Here is a 23,386-nt window from a genome sequence, read left to right on the forward strand (position 1 = left end):
TAGGTGCTATCCAAGTCACCTCACTACCATAAACGCAGTTGTGGTGGTAGTGGGAAGGGGCTTGTTGTAAGTAATAAGACACTCAGTAACCTTTATGGCTCTGAGGTGATTTCAGGAACTGAGAACAAGAGACCAAGTGTTATGACAAAGGATGCTCCCCTTGCTCTTATTGCTCAGAAAATTCCCAGGGTATCGGGAGCTATGAGCCAGGAGCTGTGACAAGGGCCAAATAAATGAGAAATATATTTTGGTCATCTGAATGGCCAAATATATATTTCATATAAATAAAAATATCACAGATTGTTTCCTTCTTTCATCTCTTTGTGCTGTCTCTTGATAATTCCCTCACATCATCCTTTCTCTCTTCAGTGCCATCTAATGTCAAGTTTATCTTGTTCACTGACATTATTATTTCAATGATCATATTTTTCAAGCTGCTATTAGAAAATGGTGTCCAGGGACACCTGGGGGGCTCAGCAGTTGAGCGCCTGCCTTTGGCCCAGGGCATGATCCCGGAGTCCTGGTCCCGGGATCGAATTTCACTTTGGACTCCCTGCATGGAGCCTGCTTCTCTGCCTCTCTCTCTCTCTCTTTCTCTCTCTTTCTCTGTCTCTCATGAATCAATAAATAAAATCTTAAAAAAAGAAAACAGTGTCCAATCTGAAGTGTATACTACCCACTGAGTTTACTTCAATGACTCTATTTTTCATTCTGGTGTTGGTTTTGTTGTTTGTTTGTTTTGGCATCTGTTCTGCAGTATCTTGTGCTTTTTAACAGAATTTCAAGTTTTTGTTCTATGGCTTTAATTACATGACATTATTGGTGAAGTGTTGGTGTAAATATGCCCTTCTTTACACCTGCTGACCATCCCTCACACGGATTGTTTGCTCATATGTTTTCTAATTTTGGATTGTGAGCTCCTCTTCAGCAGGGCTTTCCTTGTGACTCGGACCATGGTGGTGTTCCTACAGAGCGAAGACTTTGTATCTAACACCTCAGAGGTAACACTGACCTAAAAACAGTTTAATTTTTGGCTGTGGATTTCTGTATCACATAGTTCACATTTTGGACTCAAAACAGGGGCAAGAGGCAGGCACAGAATTCTTTTTTTTTAATATTTTATTTATTTACCCATGAGAGACACACACACACACGCAGACAGAGAGAGAGAGAGAGAGAGAGAGAGGCAGTGAAGCAGGCAAAGGGAGAAGCAGGTTCCCTGCAGGGAGCTCGACACAGGACTCAATCCCAGGATGCCAGGATCACCCTCTGAGACTAAGACAGATGCTCAGCTCTTGAGCCACCCTGGCATTCCAGGCACAGGATTTTAATATCTCAGGAGAAATTTTTCTTTTTAAACTCAGATCTCAATAGGAGGCCTTGCCATTTCTTTGTGATAACAGTTGTTTTAGATCCATATAGAAAAGCAGCAAAACCTAAGCTCCTAGCAGTTAACAAATTTAACAGTCTGCACACCAACTGATCCTAGAGTGCCATGAACATCACCTCAAGTGCTTATCTCTCCTTATTTTCTTCAACTGGACATTTCCTTTTCATTATCTAGGATTGGCTGACCATAATTTGCCTGAATCCTTATTTACGTGCATTAAAGTTGTCTCGCATATTTCTCTAACTCTCATAAAAAATATCACCACGAATAGGCCTACAGGTATTGAGAATTGTGGGTATTGTTTTGTATCTTCCTGGTGTATGAATTTTTTTTCAGCAGCATTCATCAACATCAGAAAGTCAAATTGTTGGAATCTCTCATACTGGGGATTTAACGCCCAGGAAAGCAGAATAAAAAGATCTGGCAAGAGAGCATAGACTATGGTAAGAACAGCAATATAATTATGAATCCTAGATTCTGTAGTGGGTGAGGAGAGAAAACAAGATAAGAGGAATCAGAATTAATAAGAAGAAAGAAAGAGTCAGTGGTTGTAGGCCCCAGTGAAGTAGGAACTTCAGTGATTACAGTGTAAGTTCAGGAAGTAGTAGCCAGAAAATGCAATGTATGAATACATGATTTCAGGGGAGGGATAATTCTTCAGTCCTGGAAAAGACCAGGTAGGCCACAAGCAGCTGAAGTCGAATGGATGGGTGGATATTATTGATAAGGAAATCAAAGGAGAAGCCAAAGCATTGAATCTACATGGACACTATGGATCCGATGGGATCATCTACATGGACACTGACGTCACTCAAGATGAAGGACTCAAGGGGTCCCTGGGTTGCTCAGTGTATTGAGCATCTGCCTTTGCTCCAGATCATGATCCTGGAGTCCTGGTATCTAGCCCCACGTCAGCCTCCACAACTAGTGGGAAATCGGCTTCTAGTTGTCCCTCTGCCCCTCCCCCAGCTGGTGCTTCTTCTTCTTTCTCCTTCTTCTTCTTCTTCCTCTTCTTCTTCTTCTTCTTCTTCTTCTTCTTCTTCTTCTTCTTCTTCTTCTTCTTCTTCTTCTTCTTCTTCTTCTTCTTCTTCTTCTTCTTCTTCTTCTTCTTCTTCTTCTTCTTCCTCCTCCTCCTCTTCTTCTTCTTCTTCACCAACACTTTCATGTAATTAAAGGCATAGAACAAAACCTTGAAATTCTATTAAAAAGTACAAGATACTGCAGAACAGATGCCAAAACAAACAACAAAACCAACCCCTGAAGGAAAAATAGAGTCACTGAAATAACTCAGTGGGAAGTATGCACTTCAGATGGACACTACGTACTTTTGAAAGATTTTCTATATTGAGTCATGAGAGACACAGAGAGAGACAGGGAGAGACAGGGGCAGGGGGAGAAGCAGGCTCCATGCGGGGAGCCCTATATGGGGTTCGACCCTGGGACTCCAGGATCATGCATGCCCTGGGCCGAAGGCAGGTGCTGAACCGCTGGGCCACCCAGGGATTCCCAAGATGAAGGACCTGACCCAGGGCGTGCGGGCAGAAGAATGTGAGACTCCACAACGGAAAGGTCAGACTGACGCTGGAAAGTCATCTTTATTTATCCACACCGCCCACAGGCTGGGTTTCAGGGACGAGGCCGAGGTGGGCGCTGAATACGACGCGTGGCGATCATCTTCTCGCCAGCTCCACACTGTAGCCTTGTGGGGCGCGATGTCACTGTGCACCCCGACACGGTTCAGCCTGCGCTCGTCACGTTCCGGGCTGACCCAGAGAGGAGATCGGGGGCATCAGAAGGCAGCCCCCGGGGAGGGAGGGCGACCTGGGTTCAGAGTCCGCGGGGCCTGGGCCAGCGCACCCCAGGGGCTCGCACACGTTCCTGGGATGAAAGGATGGACGTGGTCGACGTGGTTACACGGAGAAGCAACAGCGACCGCTGACACGTACGACTTAGAGAAGTTGTAAGATCAACCTTCACAATTGCCTGAAAGGATACATTTTTTCCTCAAATTTACCAGGAGGGCAGAAGTTGGAGGTATTTGAGTGTGGCTTCCCCAGTGTCCCCACGCTGGGACTGGGGTTGTCTGCGTGTCCCGGGCGAGGTCAGCTCTGGGCCGGGGGGGCACGGAGCCCAGAGCTCCACTGGGGCTGATGGAGCTCTCTCAGGCTCAGCAACCCTTGTGGGGGTGGGGCTTCCCTGCTGGACCCTTGGGTCTCCCAGTCTGCCCTCCCCGGGGTGCCGGCCCACAGACAAAGAGAAGCTGGAGCAAATGAGCAGCTGTTTCCTACGCGCTTCCTTCCTCCCTCTCTCCTCCTTCCTTCCCTGCCTCCCTCCTCCCTTCCTGCCCTCCCTTCTTCCTCCACCCTTCCTTTCTCTTGCCTGCCCTTCGAACCCCCTCCCTCCCTCCCTTCCTTCATTAGCACTGAGCTATTCACCCCAATCCCCCTGCAGCCGCCCTGTGGCAGAGACACATGCCCTAGACAGGAGCTGTAGAAAGGGGTAGGAAGGCCGGGCCACACGGTAGAAAGGCAGAAAGGCAAGAGCGGAGGATGTGGGCCGTCCTTGGGAAGGCTGCACCCACAGCAGAGGAAGACAACAGGGCCTCTCCAATCAAAGGGGGTGCGTTTTGCTGTGGGCTAGGCCTGCTCTGGGCACCGTGCACACACCACCTCATGCTGTACTGTCTCCATTTTTGCTCCACTGCGGGAACGCAATCACTAAAGACCTTCGATGACTCCCCCAAGGTCACACAGCTAGTAAGGGGTAGCCAGGGTTCAAAGCCAGGCGGTCTGGCCTCCGATACCGTTCTCTTAGCCACAGCCTCTGTTGCCCCTGGGCCTCCCCAAGGCAAGGAGCCACGCTCACCTAGGCCTCGGAGTCTCGTCCAGTGTCTGGGCTTTCTGTTTGCGTGTCTGGGTGTCTCTTCCGTGGCCCCTGAGCGGCCTGGTGGATAAGACTTAGGGACCTGGCTGGGAGAAGAGGCATGAGTCATGAGGGAAGCAGGCTTTGGGGCTGAGAATTCCTGGGTCCTTTGGCCCGGCCTCAGCAGCTGGCCTCAGGGGCCTGCCAAGGCCCTGCGACCCTCATCTCGCAACACATACCTGTTGAGCACAGTCTCTGTGCCAGGCTCTCTCCTGGACCCCGCAAGTAGAGCAGAGCGTGGCAGGCACGGTCCCTGCTCTCCTGGAGCTGGTGGTCTGGCTGGGGGGACAGAGAACACACTACACAAGGGGACAAGCGAACCCAATGGTGAGGTACAGGCAGGGCTGGCAACTCTGGACCGGGACCGGGAGGGGAGGCCTCTCCCGATGCCAAGCAGCAGCCAGCCTCAGGTAGAGGCAGGCAGAAGCACCAGACAGGAAGCAAGAGCCAAGGCACTGAGGCAGGGGCAAGCGGGGCCAATGTGGCCGTGACGGAGTGCGGGGGACGGTTTTAAGAGGCCACATCCTCCCTCCTGCAAGAGCTGGGGCTGCCAAGCCCACGCGTGCCTGTCACTCCCTAGCTTGAGGACTTGTGCAGGATTCAGTTTTCGTTTTCAGCTTCCCCCCTACCAAGTCTCAATTTATGGGTGGCAGCCTGACAATGGCAGGAACCTGTACTTCATGGTCAGCCCTTCCTGGCCCTTCCACTACTAGCCTAACAGGTGGTTTAACTTCTCCAGACCTCACTTTGCTCATCTGTAAATTGGGGCCAATATCCACCTGAGCGAGATGGCCGGGAACGAAGGACATGGCACCCGGGTGAGTGCGTCCTTAGGATAAGCCGTTAGCAGGGCCATCCTGGCTAGCGGTCAGGTCCCTCGTTGCCTGTTCATCTTAGTGCTGCAAGGCCCCACCTCCTCTCCCTTCCTCGAGCTGGGCTCGCCTCTTCAGGACAGATAGCACCCTCACCTCCTCTGCCGACGCTCTACTGCCCTATTCACTTGTCTGTCTCCACTCTGCTATGGAGTCCTCCCTCCTCCTGCCCACCCCACCTGCCTACCCCCCATGCTCCTATATCGACCTCGTATCTTTCCTCCATCAAATTCTACTCCAAGGAGGGAGGGAGGAGAGCCCGCCAGGAAGGATGGTGCCCTCCACCAAAGACCTCTCTTCCATTGCTTCTGAGCGCTGCCCCGTGCACCTGTATACTCCAGCCAGGCCAAGCCACCGCCGTATCTTGGGCCATGCTGGCATCTCTCATTCCTCTGTCTTTCCATAGAACTCACAATGTCCTCCTGGTCTTTGATCCCTGAGCTTCTCCACCTCCACCTCCAGGAAGCCTTCCCAGAATCCACACTGTCTGACCAGGGGCATGTGTGTGCTCTGTTGTTGCCGTTCCCATTTTACTCCTTACCTACTTGTCTGTCTCCTTCGGCATGGTGTGAGGTCGCCACTCCCGGCCCCATCTGAGGGACTGTCACATGGTATTAACGAACAACAGTCGCATTTCCAGATGGGCAAGACAATACTATTCTAGGCCCTGAGTACTGACGTGATGTTGTCTAATCCTCACCACTATGTGAAGGTAGGTTCAGAGACATTTAAAATTACTGGCTCAAAGTCACATGGGTAGTGAGTGGCAGAACCAGGCTTGGAAGTCCGTTACAATGACTTCAGGATCTCGGCTGGGAACAGCTCCACGTTTGACGAATGACTACATGAATGCCCTGGGAAGGCCATTAGGAGGATTTTTCTGGCCTTGACAGTTCATGGGATGGCCCTATGCTTGACGGTCCTGTGAGCTTCGTGAGTGTGAGTCCAGCTTTCTGAGGCTCAGAGTGCTGCCCAAGGTAACACCACCCTGAAAGGTCTGTGCAGCCAGCTGCCTGTCTGTGCTGTACCTCCGTGTTGTTCCCAAACCGCGGACGTACCGTCTGCAGCTTCCTCCAGGTTTCTGTCCCAAGACACGGGCTTTCTGGTGATTGTGTGACCTGTAGAAAAACACCGGCATAGGTTCACATCACAACGTTGATGTCCCGCCCTCTTGAAGACTCACCCTGGGCCAGACAGCTGCTGAGCATTATCCGGGGGTAACTAGGAGCTCAGCTCATGAGGACCTCACAATCCAGAGTGGTAAAACCGAGGATAGCAGCCACTGGCCGTGTGGAGCTACCTCCTCACCCCGTCCTTCCAGAAGGGATTCTCCTGCCTCGCTTCTTTCCGAAGCCTGAAGCCCGCGACTCCCCTTCCCTTGGCTTCTCGGCTTCTCTTCTCAGCTTCTCGAGGTCTGGCCTGGTTCCTGGGGCGGCTCCTGCAGGAGCCCAGATGGGACCCGCGGGTGGCAGGCCCAGCAGGTTAGGGACCTGATTGCACCGCCCCTTCGGCAGTCATTGGCTAAAAGAGATTTGGGGAGGAGTCAGAGACCTGCCCCATTTCAAGCCCTTGCCTGGATCAAAACTCTCCCCGTCTAGCTCGCGAAACGGAGGAGGTTTCAAGTCTGAAAATGTTTCCCTGTCCCTGATTACAGGAGGGACAATAGAGACTCGAGAACCTAATGTATGTAACGTGGGGACTTCACAGTTTTTGATTTTAGAAAATGTCATTGTGGTCAAGTTCACATAAGATTTACCATTAGAAACATTTCTGAGGATGTGATTCAGGAATTTTAAGCATATTTGCCTCGTGTGAAACAAATTTCCAGAATTGTTTCGTCCCCACGGAACGACTTCCCATGGCCCCCTGCGCTCTGTGTCCTCTGGCAAGGACCATTTTCCTTTCTCGAGGAATTTGACTACTCTAGATACTTCTCATATTACACTTTGACTGCAGAGCCCGTGCTCTCTCGCACTCAATATTGCATCTATTCATCTATGTGTTCATTCATTCAAGACACGGCATAGCCCAGGACGTGTGTCGTGTGAGACACAGTTGTGAACACATCTGTCCAGACAGCTGTCCAGACCCCTGGGCAGTTTCCTGAACCCCGCTACCTGCTGAGTGGCTCCTTGTTTTAATTCTTGCTGCTCCTTGTCCTTAGCCTGCACGGCTCTTTCCCCTGTGTCTGTCTGGGGAAACCGAGTTACAATGAGCCCACGTGTAATCTTGCAAAACCCGTCTGGACCCTGTAGCTCCTCGCCCAGGTTTTCTCTGTGGCATGGTCTACTCCACATCTATAGTTCCCAGAACACTTTGCTGAATTGTTTTCTTTACATGAAAGTCACTTGAGAGCAAGAAATATATCTGGTCCATCTCTCCGTTGCAGCACATCTCCAGTGCTCAATAGCCATTGATGACCAGAGCGATCCTACCCCATTTGTTTTGGCTCTTTCACATTTAGATGTATTGTCCACCTGAACTGGAGTTTTGAGTGTGCTTATGTTGTAGGAATCTACCTTAATTTTTTTCCCTACAAGTATCCAATTGACCAAGAACCAATGTGTTGCAAACACAGTCCATCCGCATCGTTCTGCTATGCAGTCAAATGCTGTACCCCTGAGCTATACCCCCGACATCGTTCTGCTATGATACTTTTGTCTTCAGTCAAGTGTCCACGTAGGTGTGAACCTGGGTCTGGACTCTTCTTGCCACTTGTCTATTTGTTTATGCTGGCACTACTACTATGCGATCTTAATCACAACAATTTTTGGGGTAAGTCCTGGTGTCTGGCAGGAAAATTACTCCTACCAGTTCTTAAGGGAGTCTTGGATATTCTTGGGTCTTTGGCCTGTTCATGCAAATGATAATCAGCTTGTCAAGTTTCCAAATATATGCGTTAGAATTTTGATTGAGATTCCACTGAATCTGTATATTGGTTTAAGAGAACTTTAAATATATATATATATATATAATAAATATATATTTTATTAATTATTATGTGAATTATGTTAATACATTATAATGAACATAATATATAAATATACATATATATATATCATAAGTTTATCTGATGCTATCATCTGGAGAGGATATGGATGTGTCCTTGCCTTCTAGGTTCGGTACCTGCCATTTTCTGGGATCCAGAGGTTCAACCCTCAGAGCTTTGATGACAAGATAATGGGAGGTGCCCCCTCCCCCACCCCGCACCTTTTTGCAGGAGGCATTTCTCAGAGACAAAAAATCCCTAGTACGCTTCTACAAGTCCTAGGGTACATGACAATAGAGTCTTGGGGGAAGCAGACCAAGGAACCTTGAATCCTTGTATGCCTACAATAGGGGTCTTGTGCTCTGTGTGTGAGTTCTTAGGGGTCACCCATTCTCACATTCACTTTCATCTAGGGCAGATCAATAGGACTCAACCGTGTAGAGATCAGGTGAGATGTTTTCCACTCACTCTTCTCTACCTTGTGTCCCTGGTCTTGGTGTTTGCTCTGTGGTCACAGACCAAATTCCATGGAGAAACCAGTTATAAATGTAGAATTCATTCAGGCTGGCTAATTGGGAAAGAGAGGAAAGAAACAGGTTTTCTGGGAAAAAAGGATCTTGCTAAAGGTATCTCTGAAGGCGATTTCCAAGGATGAAGGTACCATACAGAGAATAGTACGATAACCGTGTTATGGGTGAAAACGCCATCATGGAAAAGGCTTACCCTCCGAGCTAAATGTTGACTGGCATTGTCTTGAGTTCCCAGCCTTCACCAAGTCAAGCTCCTGGGGATCGACTGTTCTGGCAATTCCGGATGATATGAGGACCGTCCCCCTCACAGGGAAATCATCTCTCCAGGATAGGATTTGTGAATCACGGAAGTCTGGTTGGAGTTGGCTGGAAGGTTGGGGAGGATAAGACTTTAAAGTCTACGAGGGGCTGAGAGGGGGGGTAGGAGGAAAGTAGACAGTGGGGAAACAGGGAACAGGAGCGAGACAAAAACAGCGGGGACTGGACCTTTTGGAAGGAATAGAGCAAGGATTGCGTGGGGAAACCTGTAGGTTAGCGCGGCAAGAAAGGAAAGCACTAGGAACAGGAGGGAAAGAGGTAGGCCGGTGAGTTGAGAGAGGTGGACAACGCTGGGGAGTGTTGAGGGCGTAAAGGGACACAAGAGGAAGCGGCTTTGGACGACGAGATGAGGAAGGAAAACGAGCGGAGGGAGGAATAAGGTAGGCAGGTGGAGCGCGAGGTCCAGAGGAGGAAGGAATAGAGCAGGCAGGTGGAGCGCGAGGTCCAGAGGAGGAAGGAATACAACAGGCAGGTGGAGCGCGAGGTCCAGAGGAGGAAGGAATAGAGCGGGCAGGTGGAGCGCGAGGTCCAGAGGAGGAAGGAATAGAGTAGGCAGGTGGAGCGCGGGGTCCAGAGGAGGGAGGAATAGAGCGGACAGGTGGAGCGCGGGGTCCAGAGGAGGAAGGAATAGAGTAGGCAGGTGGAGCGCGGGGTCCAGAGGAGGAAGGAATAGAGTAGGCAGGTGGAGCGCGGGGTCCAGAGGAGGGAGGAATAGAGCGGACAGGTGGAGCGCGGGGTCCAGAGGAGGAAGGAATAGAGTAGGCAGGTGGAGCGCGGGGTCCAGAGGAGGGAGGAATAGAGCGGACAGGTGGAGCGCGGGGTCCAGAGGAGGAAGGAATAGAGTAGGCAGGTGGAGCGCGGGGTCCAGAGGAGGGAGGAATAGAGCAGGCAGGTGGAGCACGGGGTCCAGAGGAGGAAGGAATAGAGCAGGCAGGTGGAGCGCGGGGTCCAGAGGAGGAAGGAATAGAGTAGGTAGGTGGAGCCTGGGGTCGAGAACAAGAAATCCGAGGCAGCTTTTTGGTCATTTCTCCAAAGGGCGTTTGGCTAGTTACTCATCTTGACCAAATGAGTAACTGGACAAAAGCTCAGACTTACCCCAGTCTTTATGTCCCTTGCCAGCCGCGCATCATCCCCTGGCTCAATGCCCATTATGAAATGTGTGTGCCCCTCCCTCCGGGCGTGTCAGCAGGTTCACCAGCCAGGGACAGGGCCCCGGGTGCGAGGTTGGAGAGTGATCCCAGGAAATAGCAGACAGAAGAAATGTCACAGGAGTCCCTAGGCCTTGGGATAACCTGTAGTTTTGCCCCTTACTAGGCAAAGATCGGTCAAAGGGCTGTGCTGCAGTCAGGGGCTGCGCACCAAGAGGATGGATCTGAAGCAGGTGTGGGCAAAGTGGGAAGTGCATGCCTCCGGCTGGTTCACTTACTACACTCTCCAAAGCCCTTGTGCATCACTTAGGTCCCTCCATGAACATGGAGTGGTCAGTGATATTATGTCTATTTTTCCCGTAAGGATACTGTAGGCCAGACGGGAAGTAGACAGGCAGGCAGCGGGTTCCACACCGGTGTGACTGACACTTGAGCCCAAACTTGGGGTGTCGCAGGCAGGCCTGCAGGACGGTGCACAGAATGCACAGAGTACTGTTGGCTGAGCCTCCCCCATGTTTCTGGACAGGATCTTGTGGGGATGCTTTGGAACAGGACTTGACGGTGTAGCTTTCTTCTTGGTTCCCGGGGTTCCTTAGTGTGTTGCCTGACCCTCCCCTGGAGCCAGAAATAGGGCTGAAGCCAATAGCTCCCGAGTGCTCAGTACCTACATTTGGGCTTCCTTCCTCGCTCACTACCTGAGATGCCCAACTGCATGTCAGGTGAGTTAGGAGACTCTTGTGTCCTTGCCCTTCCCCTTGTCTGATGTAGCAGTTCTCTCTGCTTATTATTCTTGGGTTTTTTTCACCATCACCCAAATCATCAGCCCCTTTCGTCCTGTATTCTCTCCTGTACTCTTATCCCCATCATATTCTGCTTGTGCTTCCTTGGCCCAATATCCATATCCTTGCGTACTTCACACAACCATCCTTTGCATTCCTTAAGAGGTCCAGCTGCATGCCTGGAAAACTTCCTGTTTCCTTAGATGGTTTCTTCATTTCCTGTTTCTTGAATCTCCTGGCTTAAACTGTAACCTGAATTTTCCGTGAAAATATTGCTTCCTTTGCATATGTCTTAAATAGGGACCATTTCTCCCAGACTCTACAGTTCTTTAAGGTCGGGGTGTAGAGTATTTTCCTTCTTTCTTCTCACTCCTTGAAACCATTTTTCCTGTCCTCCAATTAGAAAATCTCTTGTCCCATAGAAATTTTGCTCCTCAGCATTTTCCTGACACTTCTGATATGGATACTTTTTTCTTTCTGTGAATTACTTGCACTTATGTCAAAGTCTTAGTCTTGAGTCCATCATCGTTTTAAAAAAATTATTTATTTGAGAAAGTTAGCAAGAGAGAGAGATTGAAAGCGAGAGAGAGAGAGAGAGGGAAGGAGGGAGGGAGAGGAAGAAGAAGAAAAAGAAGAAGAAGAAGAAGAAGAAGAAGAAGAAGAAGAAGAAGAAGAAGAAGAAGGAGGAGGAGGAGGAGGAGGAGGAGGAGGAGGAGGAAGGAAGGAGGAGGAGGAAGAAGAAGGAAGAACAAAGAAGAAAGAAGAAAAAGAAGAAATATGATATTAGAAAGAAAAAAGAAAAGAAAGAAACAGCTGCAGGACGGGCAGAGGGAGAAGTAGAAGCAGATTTCCCACTAGTTGTGGAGGCTGACGTGGGGCTAGATACCAGGACTCCAGGATCATGATCTGGAGCAAAGGCAGATGCTCAATACACTGAGCAACCCAGGGACCCCTTGAGTCCTTCATCTTGAGTGACGTCAGTGTCCATGTAGATGATCCCATCGGATCCATAGTGTCCATGTAGATTCAATGCTTTGGCTTCTCCTTTGATTTCCTTATCAATAATATCCACCCATCCATTCGACTTCAGCTGCTTGTGGCCTACCTGGTCTTTTCCAGGACTGAAGAATTATCCCTCCCCTGAAATCATGTATTCATACATTGCATTTTCTGGCTACTACTTCCTGAACTTACACTGTAATCACTGAAGTTCCTACTTCACTGGGGCCTACAACCACTGACTCTTTCTTTCTTCTTATTAATTCTGATTCCTCTTATCTTGTTTTCTCTCCTCACCCACTACAGAATCTAGGATTCATAATTATATTGCTGTTCTTACCATAGTCTATGCTCTCTTGCCAGATCTTTTTATTCTGCTTTCCTGGGCGTTAAATCCCCAGTATGAGAGATTCCAACAATTTGACTTTCTGATGTTGATGAATGCTGCTGAAAAAAAATTCATACACCAGGAAGATACAAAACAATACCCACAATTCTCAATACCTGTAGGCCTATTCGTGGTGATATTTTTTATGAGAGTTAGAGAAATATGCGAGACAACTTTAATGCACGTAAATAAGGATTCAGGCAAATTATGGTCAGCCAATCCTAGATAATGAAAAGGAAATGTCCAGTTGAAGAAAATAAGGAGAGATAAGCACTTGAGGTGATGTTCATGGCACTCTAGGATCAGTTGGTGTGCAGACTGTTAAATTTGTTAACTGCTAGGAGCTTAGGTTTTGCTGCTTTTCTATATGGATCTAAAACAACTGTTATCACAAAGAAATGGCAAGGCCTCCTATTGAGATCTGAGTTTAAAAAGAAAAATTTCTCCTGAGATATTAAAATCCTGTGCCTGGAATGCCAGGGTGGCTCAAGAGCTGAGCATCTGTCTTAGTCTCAGAGGGTGATCCTGGCATCCTGGGATTGAGTCCTGTGTCGAGCTCCCTGCAGGGAACCTGCTTCTCCCTTTGCCTGCTTCACTGCCTCTCTCTCTCTCTCTCTCTCTCTCTGTCTGCGTGTGTGTGTGTGTCTCTCATGGGTAAATAAATAAAATATTAAAAAAAAAGAATTCTGTGCCTGCCTCTTGCCCCTGTTTTGAGTCCAAAATGTGAACTATGTGATACAGAAATCCACAGCCAAAAATTAAACTGTTTTTAGGTCAGTGTTACCTCTGAGGTGTTAGATACAAAGTCTTCGCTCTGTAGGAACACCACCATGGTCCGAGTCACAAGGAAAGCCCTGCTGAAGAGGAGCTCACAATCCAAAATTAGAAAACATATGAGCAAACAATCCGTGTGAGGGATGGTCAGCAGGTGTAAAGAAGGGCATATTTACACCAACACTTCACCAATAATGTCATGTAATTAAAGCCATAGAACAAAAACTTGAAATTCTGTTAAAAAGCACAAGATACTGCAGAACAGATGCCAAAACAAACAAACAACAAAACCAACACCAGAATGAAAAATAGAGTCATTGAAGTAAACTCAGTGGGTAGTATACACTTCAGATTGGACACTGTTTTCTTTTTTTAAGATTTTATTTATTGATTCATGAGAGACAGAGAAAGAGAGAGAAAGAGAGAGAGAGAGAGGCAGAGAAGCAGGCTCCATGCAGGGAGTCCAAAGTGAAATTCGATCCCGGGACCAGGACTCCGGGATCATGCCCTGGGCCAAAGGCAGGCGCTCAACTGCTGAGCCCCCCAGGTGTCCCTGGACACCATTTTCTAATAGCAGCTTGAAAAATATGATCATTGAAATAATAATGTCAGTGAACAAGATAAACTTGACATTAGATGGCACTGAAGAGAGAAAGGATGATGTGAGGGAATTATCAAGAGACAGCACAAAGAGATGAAAGAAGGAAACAATCTGTGATATTTTTATTTATATGAAATATATATTTGGCCATTCAGATGACCAAAATATATTTCTCATTTATTTGGCCCTTGTCACAGCTCCTGGCTCATAGCTCCCGATACCCTGGGAATTTTCTGAGCAATAAGAGCAAGGGGAGCATCCTTTGTCATAACACTTGGTCTCTTGTTCTCAGTTCCTGAAATCACCTCAGAGCCATAAAGGTTACTGAGTGTCTTATTACTTACAACAAGCCCCTTCCCACTACCACCACAACTGCGTTTATGGTAGTGAGGTGACTTGGATAGCACCTAAGGATGGGGCTGGTTGTCGGGGGAACCGACCAAGAATAAAGGGTGGGAACTTCTAGTCCCACCCCCTGACCTCTGAGGAAGGGAGAGGGGCTGGAGGTTTGAATGAATCACCAATGGCCGACGATTTAATCAATCATGCTTACCTAATGAGGCTTCCATAAAACCCCCAAAGGATAGCACTGAGGAAGCTTCTGGGTTGGTGGACACATGGCCGGTGCTGGGAGAGTGGCCTGCCAGAGAGGTCGTGGAAGCCCCGTGTCTCTTGCCACATAACTTGCCCTGTGCATATCTTCCATCTGGCTGTTCTTGAATTATATCCTTTTATAATAAACCAGTAATCTAAGTTTCTCTGAGTTCTATGACCGGCTCTATCAAATCAATCCCACCCAAGGAAGGGGCCCTGGGAACCTCTGATTCATAGTCAGTCAGTCAGAATCACAAGTCAACCAGACTGTGACTGGTATCTGAAGTGGGGGGCAGTCTTGTGGTACTGAACCCTCAACGTGTGGAATCTGAAGCTATCTCTCGGTGAGGAGTGTCAGAATGGAGTTGAACGGTCGCATACCCAGTTAATGTTGAAGAACTGCTTGGTGGTATGGGGAAACCACCCCACACACAAACGCACACATTGGAATTTGGTGATCAAACCCATTTAATGTGAAAGTAAGGTTAAGAAGAATGTAAAATAGAATTTAAGAGTGCAACATCTGAGGGGGGCACTTGATGGGGTGAGCACCGGGTGTTATGCTGTATGTTGGCAAATTGAACTCCAAAAAAAAAATTTTTTTAAAAGAGTGCAACATATGTCTGGTAAAAGTATAAGATGCAGAAACTAGAGAAAATAAGGAAGAGGAAATATTCAAGTGATAATAACTGAATTTGTTCCAGAAATGATAAAACACATTAATCCTCAGAATCAGGACACATTATGAAATCTCACAGAAACAAGAAATCCACAGCTAGCTCTAACAGAGAGAAACTGTGAACATTAAGGATTAAAGAGACCTTAAACGCAGTAAGAGAGGGGCACCTGGGTGGCTCAGTGGTTGAGCATCTGCTTTTGGCTCAGGTCATGATCCCAGGGTCCTGGGATTGAGTTCTCATCAGGCTCTCCACAGGGAGCCTGCTTCTCCCTCTGCCTGTGTCTCTGCCTCTCTCTGTGTCTCTCATGAATAAACAAGAGAAAAAAGGCCTCCGAGTGGGGGGGGGGGGCGCGAGGAGCCGGGCTAGGGCCGCGGCGAGAGCCCCCAGGACAGGAGAGCCCGGCCCGGAGGAGCAGGAGCTTCCCCAACCTTCCCGGGCGGAAAGGCGCTCGCAGGGAGGTGGAGCAGGACCCCAGGAGGGCGGGGATGCGCTCCGGCTCCCGGGGGCACCAACAGGAGCTGTGCCCCGGGGAGAGTGCCCACACCCCGTGGCCGAGCTCCCTAAAGGGCTGCAGCACACACGGCTGGACCCGGGAGCACAGGGTGCCAGGGACACAGCCCAGGAACCGGTGCTCCCCCCCGGGACAGGCAGAGGCCAGGAGGGCCCAGGACAGCAAGGACACTCCTGCAGCCGGGTGGCCCCGAGCTGAGCAGATCAGCGGCCCCCTGCGGGAGCATCCAGGCCCCTGCAGGCTGGGAGCTCCGCAGTTACTGCAGGTGCTGACTCCAGGGCTGCAGAGCTGGCCCCGCCACTGTGGCTGTTCCTCCTGGGGCCTCACGGGGTAAACAACCCCCACTGAGCCTCACTGTGTCCTCACAGGATGAACAGGTTAAACAACCTTCACTGAGCCCCGCACCAGGCAGGGCGCTGAGCAGCTCCCCCAAGTGCTCACACCTGAGAATCAGCACAGCAGACCCCTGCCCCCAGAAGACCAGCTAGACGGACAGGGGGAAAAACAATTGACCAAGCAGCACTGGAAAGTTCCAAGGGAAGTCGAGGGATTTACAGTATACACAACCAGAAGATACTCCCCCTTGTTTTTTGTTTTTCGATTTCTGTTGCTTCTCCCCCCTTTTTTGCTTTTCTTCTCTTTTTTTGTCTTTCTTTTTTCCTTTTTTTCTTTTCCTTTTCTGTTCTTCCTTATCTTCTCTCTTTTTCTCCTTTTCCCAATACAACTTGTTTTTGGCCACTCTGGCACTGAGCAAAATGACTGGAAGGTAAAACTCACTTCAAAAGAAAGAATCAGAAAGAGTCCTCTCTCCCACAGAGTGACAAAATCTGGACTACAATTCAGTGTCATGAAGCCAATTCAGAAGCACTATTACACAGCTACTGGTGACTGTAGAAAAAAGCATAAAGGACTCAAGAGACTTCATGACTGCAGAATTTAGATCTAATCAGGCAGAAATTAAAAATCAATTAAATGAGATGCAATCCAGACTAGAAGTCCTAACGACGAGGGTTAACAAGGTGGAAGAATGAGTGAGTGACATAGAAGACAAGTTGATGGCAAAGAGGGAAACTGAGGAAAAAAAGAGACAGACAATTAAAAGACCATGAAGACAGATTAAGGGAAATACACGACAGCCTGAGGTAGCAAAACCTACGTTTAATTGGGGTTCCCGAGGGCGCAAAAGGGCCAGACGGCCAGAATATGTATTTGAACAAGTCGTTGCTGAAAACTTTCCTAATCTGGGAAGGGAAACAGGCATTCAGATCCAGGAACTAGAGAGATCCGCCCCCTAAAATCAGAAGGAGCCACATGCAATGAATACTTGATAAGATAGTGGAAGAGAAAACACGAAAAAGAGGTGCCATTGGTTTTAGAGAAGTGGGATCCTCTATCTCCCCGACGTTCAGGATGCAGTCCTAACACGATGCTGACTGGGGCTTTCCCTGTTGTATCCACTTTCTCGAAGAGGCTCAATGAGTGCTAGTCGCAAAGCGGTCCTGTGATCGTCGCCCATCATCGTGCACGGGTAGACTGCATGAAAAGACTTGAAACGGGAAAGGGAGTTTCATTACATAGGAGAGTGTGTGTCGGCTTTGTGCTAAGGGACCCTAAGGTCCTCTTCTCCTCCCCTTCCGGCGAGGGAGAGGAATGGTACTCCGTGGTCCCTCACCCATCAAGTGGGGGAAGCTCTAAGAGAGCGAATGGTCAGAGAAGCCGGCAGAGAGAGATTTGTGCTGAAGCTGTAGCAAATGTAGGTCTCCTCTCCAGCCTGGCCCGAGAATGCAGTCAGACGGGGCACCATGAGCGACTGGGAGACCGACATGTGTCCCTGGAGTTTTGGGGATGAGTAACATTGGCGCCTCCTTCCCACCCGGGCAGTACTTAAGGCAGGAGGCTGACAAGAGGCCCCTGAAGGCAGGGAGAGGAGCCGGCAGCAGCAATGCCTGCACTTCCGTTTGGTGTTGCAAGGATGTGTGTGGCATGGGCTAGCTGGATGCTGCACGTGCATCCTCCCAATTTGGCTGGTGCTATGAAACTGGACTTTGCTCCTTGGTCTCTGCGTTCATGGATGCTATACTCTAAGGGCAGACAGTGGTCAAAGACTCACATGCATAAATATAAATCTAGTTGTCAGAAGTACTAACGTAGAAGGTACATGGTGCTACAAGAGCATTTAATAGGTACATCTGTCTAGTTAGAGAGATCTGGGAAGCTTTCCTTGAGGAAGTGATATATGAGATCCCAAAGTAAGAGTTAACCAGAGGAACCCTGGGGGGGGAGGGTTGACAGCATTTCGAGGGGGAGAGAACACCTTATACCAGCTTCCTAATGCCAGCAGGTGCAAGGCACATGCAAGCACCAGAAAGAAGGCCAGTTAGGCCGAAAGCCAGGGAGAAGTGTGTGGAGAGGTGCGGAGCCAAACTGGAAACACATTAAACAATTTAAAGCTTGGAACCATCTTCTGAGACTCCTATTTTGAATGGTTCGTCCTGGCTACAATGAGGAGAACACATTTGCAAGGGGATACGTGCCGGTGTAGACCTCTTTCATTAGTTTTCCCTAGAATATTTTGGGGCATTTTGATCTTCAGAGCATTTCTTTTTGAGATTCAGAAAGGTCTCTTGTACTTTGGGATATTGCCTCTGATCCACTTACCATTTCCTTCTTTGGAAATTCTTTAATACTCGCAGGTTGGATCTTTGCAACTCACCTTCATTCTGTAATCATAATTTTCTTTCCTTTCCCCTGTATTTGTATTCTACAAATATTTAAATTTTTGTGCAGGGTCTTCTGTTCCAGCTACTGTCTCCTGTGCAGGCTATATTTGATGACTGTGTTCACTTCATTTGAATGGACTTAGTGCGTTCTTATCTCAGCCTCTTCTCTTTGACAGGGAGGGAGAGACCGAGACAGACACAGGATGGAGAGAGAGAATGAGACAGGGAGGGAGACGAGTGAGAGACCGAGAGACAGGAAGGTAGACACAGAGACAGGGAGAGAGACAGCGAGGGACAGGCCGAGGTGTAGGGATTGAGGGAAGAAAGACTGGGAGGGACACAGAGACTGGGAGGGAGAGAGAGAGACGGGGACGTGGAGACAGGGAGGGAGACACAGAGCCAGAGAGAAGCTTCGTGCCTCCAGAAGCGATGGGGGCGTCTGCGCCCCTCGGGACTGAGCCTGGGTGCCCCGACGCCCCAACTAGACTAGCGGGTGGAGGCCCTCTCGGGTCCCCTCTAGGCTCCGTGGAGGGCGGGCCTGTCTGTGGACACTCCCCCGGGGCCTGGCGGGGAGCGTGACCCTGAGGAAAGTGTGATTCTCTAGGGACCAAGAGAAGTCACACCTGGGGGATCCCTGGGCGGCGCAGCGGTTTAGCGCCTGCCTTTGGCCCAGGGCGTGATCCTGGAGTCCCGGGATCAAATCCCATGTCGGGCTCCCGGCATGGAGCCTGCTTCTCCCTCCTCCTGTGTCTCTGCCTCTCTCTCTCTCTCTCTCTGTCTATCATAAATAAATAAATAAATAAACCTTTAAAAAAATCACACCTGGAGCTAACCTTGGGCTGCAAAACAAGCAGGACACATCATTCGGGCTGGTGGGTACCTGTGCATTTCCTCGCCTGCAGCGATTGTTTTGTGACGTGCACTTCTACCAAGACTCGGGAAACCGTGCACTTTGATCCAGGGAAGTTGTGATTACATAGTTACACTTGGAACCCGGAAGAACACCTAGAGACGCACACACCCAGGAGCCAAGGCCTCTGTAATTACTGCTACGAAATCCTCCAGCGGTACTACCGTGTCCACACGAGGGTGCCCGCGAGGCCCGGAGAGCTGGATGCTGCAGCATGAATTATTACCTAAGGGACCCGGGGTAGTAGGAAGCTAGAAGTTAACATATTGAAGAGATATTTACTCTCCAGCTTCCTTCCTGATATTCTCTGTCTTTTTTTGAATCGTCGTCAGTTTCTGGCGTCTTACGTATTCGCTCCACGCCCCACCCCTTACCTTGGCAACCACGTATATGTTTTCTGTATCAGAGTTCAGGCCATTGTGTTTGTGTTGTCTTGTAGCTTGTTTGCCGGGGGGGGGGGGGGGGGGGGGTTCTGTGTTTTAGATTCCACATATACGTGTACTCATGCGATGCTTGTCTTGTCTCTCTCGGATTCACGTGCCCTACGTGCCCCCGTTGGCTATCATGAAGCCTGTGGCGATGAGAACGGGCGCGCGGGTGTATCGTTGTGAGTGACCAGTTTCAGGCCTGGCGGACCCAACCGCGGGCAACGGGCCGTTATTCCTAGGTAGAAGGCAAATGTCCTCTTTCCTCTCTATGGGAATCCTCATTTTATTAAGTAAATACCGTCTGTCTGAAACCTTAAGGAACCATTTACTTTTTTACCTGACACATTACACCGGGGAACCTATCCTGGATAATGGAAACATTTCATTTGGGGCTTCACATGATCTTTGTTCCCTCAGCCTCAAAACGACACGTTTCTTAACTACTGGGAAAACGAGGAGTCGCTCTCGTGTCTGCGGCAGAGACGGGAGGCCACACCGAGGACACCAGGTACACGCACGTCCCAGAGGAGGAAAGGCCGCAGAGACAGAGAGAAAGGCAGGGGCTGCAGGGACAGCAGGGAGGGCGTGGGCACGACGGTCAGTGGTCGGCTGTCTCTGTGGTGGAAATGTGGCCCCGGTGCCTTCTGGCCTCGCCCGTGCGACACTGGGAATGGACCTCAAGTACCACGAGGTATAATTTAAAAGCATCAGAGGAAATCTTTGTACGAAGGTAACATCCTTTATTACAAACAAAACTCATGACGCAATCATAGAGGTTTATGACAACCACAAAAATAGGAACCGTGCAGTGGGGGGGCAGGGGAAGCCCTCCGTCGGGCTGCAGCCATCACGAGCTGCTGCTCCAGGGCCGAGGCTGGTGGCTCCACTGAGGCAGGTGGCTGCTCCGGCACTTCCGGGAGCTTGATTGCAGGCTCTGGGGCCTGCTCCTCCTCCAGGTCAGCCAAGGGTGCAGGTGGCTCCTCCAGGTCGGGACACTGAGTCGAGGTCTGACCACCACGTGCATTGGCTTTGACTCAGCAGCTTGCATCTTGACTCGGGCGAAACACTCAGCTCCAGCAGCCGTGCCCGGCTCGAACAGATCAGGCCCGGAAGCTTCAGCAGGCCCCACAGTCAGAGCTGGGGTGGGCTCCTGAGGTGGGTCAGGGTGTTGCTCGGGGTCCGAAGCTATAGCCCCAAGAAGACAAAGTATCATCATCAGGACGCACTTTCCACGTCCCTCTCAAATCAAGGACACTCTTCCCACCACTCAACGTGTGTGAGGGCAAGAGCCCTGGGAGGTCTCCCCAGACTGCAGCCCGTGGGGATGGGGTGTGAGCCTACCCAGTGCTCCCGGCCCAGCTGCACGGAGGCTGGGTCTGTGTGGCCCACCCTGTCCCCAGCTCGGCCACCCCAGTCCTCCTCATCCTCATCGTCTAATTCCACGAGCTCCAGGTAGCTGAATCGTTCCAGGTAACGCTGGGCCCGGTTTTCCAGGTCTGAGCCTGGCATGTTGAGCCCCATGAATGCCAGCAGCTTCCTCAGGGAGAGAAATTCCGGTGGCTGATGAAAATCCTCCTGACAGTAGTCCAGCCGGATGTCCAGGATGCAGGAGCTGGAGCTGGAGGTACGGATGGGCAGAGGCATTGGATGACAGGGCTCCCTCACACCAAGGTGTCCCGGGGAAGCCCTGCAGGAACGGGCCCCCGGACTCCCGCTCGGGGCTGTCGGAGGCCAGTGGTGCTCCTTGTCCACCTGCCACCTGGCGGTCCTGCCTGCCACAGCCCTGCTCACTGAGGAGGGGCTGGCACGAAGCCTCTGTGCGTGGGAGCCCATGACCAGTGGCGTGACCATCACTGTCTTTCCTGGGGAAGTGGGACTCACTCCTCAGCCTGGCTCCCTGCCCACTGGCCCCTTGAATCCACCGGCAGGTGTCCGGGGAAGGGGGCGTCAGCCTGTCATCGCCCTCACTGCACACACTGTCCCTCTGGGAATGTCCAAGTGGGGAGGGTGTGGGCTCTGTGTCCTGCCAGGCCTTGCCGGGAACCGCCCGGTACCACCGCCTTCCCTCCTGTGGCTCTGCGCTGCCTCACTCATGAGGGGCCCCCAGGGGGTGTCCTTCCACTGACCCTAATCTGACAGGGCGGGGGCCGTCTGGTCCGTGAGCCCTCACTGGCCCTCCTGAGCACCTGCCGTGCACCCGGGTCCAGGTGCCACCAGATTGGTGAGTGCGATGCTCCCCACACCCTCTGCTCTGGGTCCCAGGTGGCGGGAGACAGAGGGCTTTGAGGGGGGCAGGTGTGGAGAAGGACTCCATTAGGGGTCCCAGTGCTCTCCCACAAAGCCCATATCCCATCCACAGCTCTCCTTTCCTCTTTTCTCAAAGGACCCATTAGACCTTCACCCTGTCACAGGAATTGCAGATGTGTGGGGTGAGGGTCCAGCAGCCCCTCCAGCACACAGCTCCCCTGCATGAGCCAGAGCTCACTCCCATTTCCCACTGGTCCCGGACTCCTTCCTTCTTGCAGGAAGCTACGATGCATCGATATCTAGAGGAGGGCGGGGGGGCATCACTTGAATCATCCAGTGGACGCGACCTCTCCTCATAGCTGCTGTCACCCTCTGACCTCCGACGAGTCCGGAGCCCTGGGGGGCCGTCCGCTCTGTGCGTGGGGCCACGGGCAGCTCCTGGAGAAGCGCCTGCACCTGCGGCGCTTCCTGAATGCTTGAGGAGTGAAAGGGCTCCGGCCAGGCCCGTGGCCGATATCCGGGTGGGCCTGGGCGCCCAGGTGTCCCCGGGGACCCCTACTCCGAATGTCCCAGGATACAGACGCCAGGTCGACTCAAAACTCCCTTTCAGTGGCAAAACAGCCCAGCTCAAGACCCTGGCGACGGTGGGGAGGCGGCACACGCTTTGTCATGGGGAGAGAACGGTGACTGCTGAGCACAAGCACGGCCCCTCTAGCTGACCTGCCACAGGCCAGGCCCCGGGGGCTGCCCTACAGGACCCGACCAGGCCCTGTGTGACTCTACTCCAGTTGGAGCAGCCACCTGAGGGGCCGGGAAGTTCAGGAACATTCCCCAAGACTCCCAACCAGTAGGTGGCCCATCCCCCTGGGCTGTGGAGGGTCAGGGAGCTCACTTTGCAAACAGCAGGTCCAGCACCTCCTCAGGGGTGCCATATTCCTCCAAAACATTTAGGAACTCAAATATGGACAAGTAGTCAATGCTCAGCAAGGCGGGCACCAGTTCTTCGACCTGCTGCTCCAGCAGCTCCCTCCGGCTGGGGGTGGTCGGGCAGATCCGATTCCTTCTCAGGGCTGAGGCCCTTTCAGCCTGAGGTGGGACAGAGGGGACGTGCAGCCTGCACTGTAGCCTCCAGAGCACCTGGGAGTTGGAGCTCAGTGGCTGTGGGGGGCAGGGGGGGGCAGGAGTGCCCACAGCAGGAACTCGGGGCGGGGCTTGACGCCTGCAGCTCTGTCACTTAGCATCAGACTCTAGGTTGTGGCTCAGGTCATGGTCTCAGCATCCTGAGATCCCGCGCCAGGCAGGCTCTGTGCTTGGGGCAGAGTGTGCTTGAGGAGCCTGTGTCTCCCTCTCCTGCTCCCTGCTCTCTGCCTGTTAAACAAAAAAATCCAATAAAGAAATAATCTTAGAGGATACATTTTCAAAAAAATTTGGATCAATACAAGGACCTAGTGGGAAAGGTGAGTGTCCCAGGTCTGCTTGTCAGCTGAGTTTTGGCAGCACCTCCCTGCATTAACGGCTTCACCCCTTGTCAAACCCCAAATCTTAAAACTTCTCTGTCATATTTTTAAAAGTATTTTAAAATAAAA

General features: G+C 50.9%; 1 protein-coding gene and 1 long non-coding RNA gene across 24 annotated transcripts in view; one reads left to right on the forward strand and one right to left on the reverse strand.

Annotated features, from left to right (window-relative positions):
- LOC140599591 (uncharacterized) overlaps positions 1 to 23,386 on the forward strand; it is a 116,904-nt gene that overhangs the window by 35,298 nt on the left and 58,220 nt on the right. The gene's annotated exons all lie outside the window — the stretch shown is intronic.
- The window catches only part of LOC140599590 (uncharacterized), a 44,298-nt gene continuing 23,872 nt past the window's right edge, over positions 2,961 to 23,386 (reverse strand). For 5 of the 19 annotated variants that reach the window (XR_012002398.1, XR_012002402.1, XR_012002403.1 and 2 more), the window contains 4 exons: positions 8,897 to 23,168; positions 4,492 to 6,302; positions 4,256 to 4,359; positions 2,961 to 3,373 (listed from right to left, as the gene is read on the reverse strand). Coding sequence is in view for 1 of the 19 variants with exons in the window: in XM_072762783.1 (XP_072618884.1) it covers positions 3,357 to 3,373; positions 4,256 to 4,359; positions 4,492 to 4,591; positions 6,243 to 6,302; positions 8,897 to 9,069 (454 nt within the window). In the remaining 18 variants the exon portion in view is untranslated. Of the gene's footprint in view, positions 3,374 to 4,255; positions 4,360 to 4,491; positions 6,303 to 6,492; positions 23,169 to 23,386 lie in introns of all 19 variants that reach the window. The other 14 variants (XR_012002413.1, XR_012002412.1, XR_012002409.1 and 11 more) reach the window with 13 other exon arrangements.

This window comes from Vulpes vulpes, chromosome 7, assembly GCF_048418805.1.
Source record: "Vulpes vulpes isolate BD-2025 chromosome 7, VulVul3, whole genome shotgun sequence".
NCBI classification, from domain to species: domain Eukaryota; kingdom Metazoa; phylum Chordata; class Mammalia; order Carnivora; family Canidae; genus Vulpes; species Vulpes vulpes.